This window comes from Panthera pardus, unplaced genomic scaffold (genome assembly GCF_024362965.1).
Source record: "Panthera pardus isolate Hobbes unplaced genomic scaffold, ASM2436296v1 HiC_scaffold_12, whole genome shotgun sequence".
NCBI lineage: Eukaryota > Metazoa > Chordata > Mammalia > Carnivora > Felidae > Panthera > Panthera pardus.
In genome coordinates, this window is record NW_026526677.1 from 60,257,308 (window position 1) to 60,264,523 (window position 7,216).

General features: G+C 55.1%; 1 protein-coding gene across 1 annotated transcript; it reads left to right on the forward strand.

Annotated features, from left to right (window-relative positions):
* The first annotated feature begins 282 nt into the window (after window positions 1–282).
* B3GNT6 (UDP-GlcNAc:betaGal beta-1,3-N-acetylglucosaminyltransferase 6) lies at window positions 283–6,336 on the forward strand. Its single transcript, XM_019449903.2, is given in 3 exon segments — window positions 283–580; window positions 4,616–4,879; window positions 4,881–6,336. Coding segments are annotated over 2 exon segments (1,137 nt in total). The 5' UTR covers window positions 283–580; the 3' UTR covers window positions 5,754–6,336.
* Window positions 6,337–7,216: the final 880 nt, after the last annotated feature.

The window sequence follows — 7,216 nt, forward strand, 5'->3', positions numbered from 1 at the left end:
TCTGGCTCTCCCAAGAGACGGTGAGCTCTTGAGGACCAAGTCCAAGGCCGATTCACCTCTCTCCTGACCACTCACAGTGATAATGGGATGAAGCCCTTGACCATCTGCCCAATTCAGCACGCTCGGATGTCATTAATGTGTTTAGAAAATATGCCCGTACGGACATTTTACATACAATTCACTCAACAAAGACTTTAGAGCGTATCGTATGTTAACAGAACAGATCCCAGGCCCTGGAGTTGCCCTCCGTCCAGCAGGGAACACTGATCATCACAATACAGCATTATTTCAGTCAGGTATTTGCTGGAGCGTGCAGGGCAGCCGTGGGTGGAGTCAAGAAAACCAGAAGAGATGGCATTTAGCTTCATGGCAAAAGGTAAGCAGTCACTGTAGGAAGGAAGCTTATAGCTGTCCCCTACTTCACCCTCCCTCCAAGGAGGAGGAAGGAGGTCATGGATTGGTCAGATTCAAGAACACTGAACTGAGCCACAGTCCCGGGGGTCGGGCCTCCGCATGTGAAAGAAGGAGGTTAAAGTCTGGGGACGGCTCCTGTGTATTTCTTCTCTCTGAGATACTCAAGGTAAGAGGGGGGCTTGGGCTGCTTCCCATCAGCAAGGAGGTGCATTTTCTCCCCTCCTCACACCCCTCCCCCTAGAGGGTGAAGCAAGAACCAGAGGGAGGAAGGGGCAGGGGAAGGAACCAGGACAAAGCTTCCGAGTAAGGGCTCCACGCCTGATTGCCTACCATATCCGCTGTGCATATATTCCCCAGGAATACCTTAAGGTGGTTGGGGGCTGGTGGATGACCCAGGAATCCGTGTTCCATTCAGCCGTCTCGGCATCAAACCAGAGGAGGGAATAACCAACAGGAACTTTGCCTGTTCCAGGGAAAATAAAGAGAATCCCAGGCAGAGTGAATAGCATTGCAAAGGAAAGCAAACGTACGTGTAGAGCAATAAACAGAGAAAGAAGGGCAGTGAGAGGGTCACAGAGGAACTTCAGATAATCCTACGCTGCTCAGTAAACTTTCTTGTGTTAGTTAATTGCTAATATTACTATAGTCCCCATTTTATTGCACACCGTGTGTAAGTCAAAGTGCCTTATACAGATCAACTCATTTCATCCCCTGAGGCACCGAGATAAATTAACTTGCCCACGTTCCCACAAATGAGGAACCTGGGGTTCTTTTTTTTTTTTTTTTAATTTTTTTTAATGTTTATTTATTTTTGAGACAGAGAGAGACAGAGCATGAACAGGGGAGGGGCAGAGAGAGAGGGAGACACAGAATCCGAAACAGGCTCCAGGCTCCGAGCTGTCAGCCCAGAGCCCGACGCGGAGCTCGAACCCACGGACCGTGAGATCATGACCTGAGCCGAAGTCGGACGCTTAACTGACCGAGCCACCCAGGCGCCCCGGAACCTGGGGTTCTAAAGGGATACCTAAGTGGCAGGTGTGTCCTCTTTTACCACCTTTGCCACTCAGCAGCCATGGTAACAAGGACACACGTTCTACTGAGCTGGTCGTACCAGGTTTCCTGCACGAGGTGGTACTTGAGCTGAGTCCTGAGAGACAGGGGATTGGGGCCAGCAGATCTGAGAGAGAGCCTGAGGCGTGAGCACCCCAGGAGACCTGGAAGAGCGCATTGAGAAAAGGGGGGAAATCCAGCAAAAAGAACGACAGGGGACACCCAAAGTTTCACAGCGGCCACATCCAAGAACAGGGTGTGGCAAACCAGCGCCACCCACAGGATTAGACCACAGCCCACCCTGCTCGTTACTCATATGGAAAAGTAGCCAGGATTCAGCTTCCTGGATGAGCATTATCAAAGTAAATGCAAGTTTCCTTGACACAAGAATTACTTTTTCTTTCGCGAAATGGTTCTGGGCGGAGAGAAAAAAGATGGGGAGTGCTTTTCCAATTTTGTTTTTAACTAGCGTTTGTATGGCCCTTCGGCGTCAGTAATATTATTTTCTCGCTCGCTGTGTCGCCGAGAGACGGGTGTTAACTTCCTCAGTTTTTCAGTTGAGGAAACGACCTCTCACAAAGGCACACAGCTAGTGGAAGCAGCCGGCTCAAGCCCAGCTCCTCAGGCTCCAAAGTCTATTCTCATTCGTTCTTTTATTCTTTTGTTCACTGGAAAGAAAAACGTGTCGCCTGCCACAAATGTGCCAGGAACAGGATAAGCCACTGAGCGTATCGCGATGACAAAATGGACTTGGGCCATCTCACTGTCTCTCCCGTCTCAGGGCATCAAACACTGAAGCAGGAATTCAGTAGGAGCTACAGGATCCTACATCTAGTATTTCCAATGGGATCAGTGATGACACCCACACTTTTGCAGGGTTCTCTCACTTTTTTGGGTAGTTATTGGTACCTCCATTATTTCACCGAACACCTGCTTTGTGCCCATCTCGCGCTAGGCATGGTGCGTGGACTATATAAGACACAAACGCTAGAGCACAATTCAATCCGGTAACACCTATGACGTGCAAATGACTCAGTCTGAAGATATTTGTCGAGCACAGGCTTTGGCAAAGTATCCGTTCGACAAAGATTGACTGGCACCCCTGATAATCATAATAGGTAACCTTTGCTGAACACCTACCATGTGCCGAGTAGCATGCCAAATTCTTTATACACATTACCATTTAATCATCATGGTGAACAACACAGATGTCATACCTGCCCTCAAGATGCTTACAGACTAGGGAGGAAGATACACTTTTTTTTTTTTTTTTTGAAAGAGAGGCAGAGAGAGCAAGTAGGGGAGAGGGACTCTATCTCACGACCGTGAGATGATGACCTGAGCTGACATCAAGAGTTGGACGCTCAACCAACTAGACCACCCGGGCACCCCAAAAGAAGATACACTTTAAAACAAATAATGTTCTGGTTTCCTTTGAGCGACGTTAAGGCCTAGCCAAGGACATTCCTATTCAATGGACCCAGAGGCTGAGGAGGCTGAGCAGGTGTTACGTAGGCAAAGGAGGGGGGGGGGGGGGTCCATCCAGGCAGGGGAGCTCCAAGGTAGAAAGAGATAGAAAGAGCTTTTCCAGGCTAAGGCTGTGACTTGGCTGATGGCCAGGGCAGGTGGCTGACAGAAAGCTGAAGAAAAGAGCGTGAGGAGTGGCATGAAATCCGCACGTTCACAGATACCCCCAGCTACTGTGGAGGAAGGATCTGCTGAGAGCGAGAAAGCGTGTGGACAGAACGAGCAGGAGGCTACGTCACTTGAGCAGCAGATGCTACTTCGGGTTAGCCTGTTGATGGTGGGAATGGAAGTGGACAGGCTGATGAAACACTTAGGCGTTAAAATCAAACAGGCTTGGGTGGAGGGATGAAGAAAAGGAAGGTGTCGGTCACGGTTTGGGGCCTGAACAAAAACCACAGTGGGTTGTGGCACTCTGGAGCAATCCTGGGGACAAAGATGAGAGCTGAGGTTGCACCCAGGGTGGCCGTGGACCACCACACAGAGGTGCTTGGTAACAGGTGGCTGGTTGGACATATGGCACAGGAGCTTGGACGTCCTAAAGCAAAGGAGACGTCTAGGACAGGACCCCGGGGACCTCCCACTCTTAAAGGTGGAAAGAGGAGGAAATGACCAAAGGGAATTGAAAGACGTGGCGAAAGAAGGAGACAGAAAGCCAGAAGGGAGTGGCATCTCTTAAACAGAGACAAGTGTGTTTCAAGGACAGGAGCCCATGTGACAGGATTTAGCAGGGAGTAAATACAAAAAAGGCTACTGTGATCTGGGATTTGTCTTGAGGGGTTCTTCATGAAAGCAGGGCTTGAGGTGCCCCTGGGCAGGCGGGGGGAGTTAGATACACAGAAAAGAGGGCCTGACCTGGCATATTCAGGGAACAGAAGATAATACCAGCATGAAGAAAAAAAAGGAGTGGGGTCAGAGGATGCCAACAAGGTTATAATATCGCTGACTGGCCACTTTATGCTCATTTAATGCTCCCAACGACCCTGCACAGTAGGAATCTACTAACCCTTTCTTACAGAGAACACTCAGTCCTAGAGATCTGAAGTGACGTGTTCAAGAGGACACATTAAGTGGTGATGCCAGAATTTGACGTGTGTCTGAGTCCATTGCTGTCACCTCAGGCTTCCTTGACTAAGGTGGCAAAGGAGGAAATAAATCAGAGAGGGGCAGGGCTGACAGGGACAGAGAGGAGGGAATAAGGGTGGAGAGATTTGGATGCAGAAACTCCAGGGTATGGAGTCTGGATATAAGTTGAGGGTGGGGAGAGTCCGGACTTCTGGCTGGAGTAACTGAGTGGACGGTGATGCCATTTACTGAGGTAGGGAAGCAGGATAGGAATTCACAGGACGATGAAGATTTTGGCTTTGACGCGAGTTCGCTGATCCTGGGTGAATTCCGCCGGAGGGGGGATGTCAGGAGACAATGAGATTCTGAAGGTCAGAACACTCCAGACTGTGGGAGACGTGAGATGCTTTGGGGTAATCTTGAATTGTGGTTTGCCCCTTAACCTTGTAGCAGCAAAGTTGAGAAGGGGCTGGTTCTGGGAGAGACGTGATGGGGCAAGGGTGCCCTTCTGCTGACGCCGAAGATGACTCCTGGCTCACCTCTGACTCGGTTTCCCCCACAGATGGCTTTTCCCTGCCGCAGGTCCATGAATCCTAAGACTCTGACCTTCTTTCTGGTGGGTGTGAGTTTCTTGGCCCTGCACCTATGGTTCCTCCAAGCCTCCAGGTCCCCGCAGGAGAACATGTGGGACGGATCCGTCGAGGCCACCCCCGCTGCTCCTGTGGCCGCGCAGCCGTGGCTGTTCAGCCCGTGTGTGGCCAACGACTCGGCCAACGCCACGGACGACTTCGAGCAGCTGCCGCAGCGCATCCAAGACTTCCTGCGGGTACCGCCACTGCCGCCACTTTCCCCTGCTCTGGGACGCGCCCGCCAAGTGCGCGGGCCGGCGCGGGGTCTATCTGCTGCTGGCGGTCAAGTCGTCGCCCGCCAACTACGAGCGGCGCGAGCTCATCCGCCGCACCTGGGGGCAGGAGCGCCTGTACGGCGGGCGGCAGGTGCGGCGCCTCTTCCTGCTGGGCACGAGCCCGCCCCAGGACGCCGAGCGCGCCGAGCGGCTGCAGGCGCTGGTGGGGCTGGAGGCGCGCGAGCACGGCGACGTGCTGCAGTGGGCCTTCGCGGACACCTTCCTCAACCTCACGCTCAAGCACGTGCACCTGCTCGACTGGCTGGCGGTGCGCTGCCCGCACGCGCGCTTCCTGCTCAGCGGCGACGACGACGTCTTCGTGCACACGGCCAACGTGCTCGGCTTCCTGGAGGCGCAGCGGCCCGACCGCCACCTCTTCGTCGGGCAGCTCATGGACGGCTCGGTGCCCATACGCGACAGCCGGAGCAAGTACTTCGTGCCGCCGCAGCTCTTCCCCGGGCAGGCCTACCCGGTGTACTGCAGCGGCGGCGGCTTCCTCCTGTCCAGCCGCACGGTCGGGGCCCTGCGCGCGGCCGCCCTCGACACCCCGCTCTTCCCCATCGATGACGCCTACATGGGCATGTGTCTGAAGCGCGCGGGCCTGGCGCCCAGCGGCCACGAGGGCATCCGGCCCTTCGGCGTGCAGCTGCCCGGCGCCCGGCAGCCCTCCTTCGATCCCTGCCTGTTCCGCCAGCTGCTGCTCGTGCACCGCTTCGCGCCCTACGAGATGCTGCTCATGTGGAAGGCGCTGCACAACCCCGGGCTGAACTGTGGCCCGGATCACAGGGTCTCCTGAGGACGGGTGGGGCGTACTGGGGGAGGGTGAGCAGCCCCCGCACGTGATGCGTCCCGTGCTGAGAGCGCATCTTTCCTGCTCTGGATACCTTCTATCCCACCCAGCTCGGTGCACCCAAAGCCCAGCTGCACACTGGAATCACCTGGGGGGGGGGGGGGGGCGGGGGTTGCAAAAGCCTGGCTCCTGGCCCCACCTCCAGAATCTCTGATTGTGTTGGTGCCGGGTGTCCCCGGATACCTAGGTATTTTTTAAGTTCCTCGGGTGATTCGAGTGTGCAGCTAGGAATGAAGCCCGCTGGGCAAGGGATGTCAGTTTCCCCTCCAAACGCGGCTCCACTGCCCCCTCTAGGAGCCTGCCGGGGCCAGCTCCTGCCCTGAGTCCATGTGGGCAGTGGAACAAGGGAGGGGTAAGGAGCCGGGGTCCGATGTCTCCTCTTGGGTACAATACACGAGTTGTCCCTTCCATCGGTTCCTCCACAAGTGAGTAGACACGCGGCTCAGTGAGGACAGTGACTGATCCAGGGCCACGTGGTCATTCCCAGTCAACACACCATTGTGGTCCCCTCCACATCCACCGACCACAGCTGATGCACACCAGCGCCACCAGCCCTCACGCCCAGAGGGCAGAGACAGGCTCCCTGCCGGTGTCTGGGCCTGAGGGTTGGTCAGCCTTGGGGAACCAAGCTGGGGGGTTCAGGGTGGCGTCAGCGTGGGGGTCAGCAATGGTGAAACCATGCAAGACAGTGATAGGGAAATCTGGACACTGTTTGGGAAGCCCGTGGAGGGCGACGTACAGAACTGTGTTGGGGGTGGGAGATCAGATTAGTAGCCTTGAGGGACAATGGTTAGGGAGTGTGCGGAGGTGACCGGAGTCGTGAATATCAGTTAGGAGGCCGAGGGGTCAGTGATCGGGACTCTGTGATCTCCAGGAGCTTTCAGTCATCCTGGCAAAGTAGGAGGATCAAGAAAACGGCCTAAGGGTGAGGCAGAAATGTGTATCAAGGTCCCAGCTGTGGGAGACGGACAAGAGGGTATGACTTCAAGAAGGAAGGAGCCCACATAGGAAGTCAGGAGGCTGACCAAACGCCCTCCCTGCCCTTAGGACAAGGTCCGTTCCTCCCCACCGGCAGACTCATCCGGGCGGGACCACTCACGCTGTCCTTTCTTGGGCTCCCTCCTCCCTCTGCGCTTCTGCACAAGCTCTGATCCCTTTACGGGAAGTGTCTTTGAACCACCACCGTCCCTGTCTCTTGCGTCATGCAGGATGCCTGCGGGGGAGGCTGCCAGCTGCCTGCCAAAGTCTGCTACTCCCTCCCTCCTGGGCACACACCTAGACTACACTCCCCAGCCTCCCTGGCATTTGGGCATGGCCATGTGACCAGGCTCTTTGATGAATGTGGTGTGGACGCCATGAGGACCGCACTTGCACCCTGCCGCACCTGTGCTCCCCTTCCCCTGGATGGG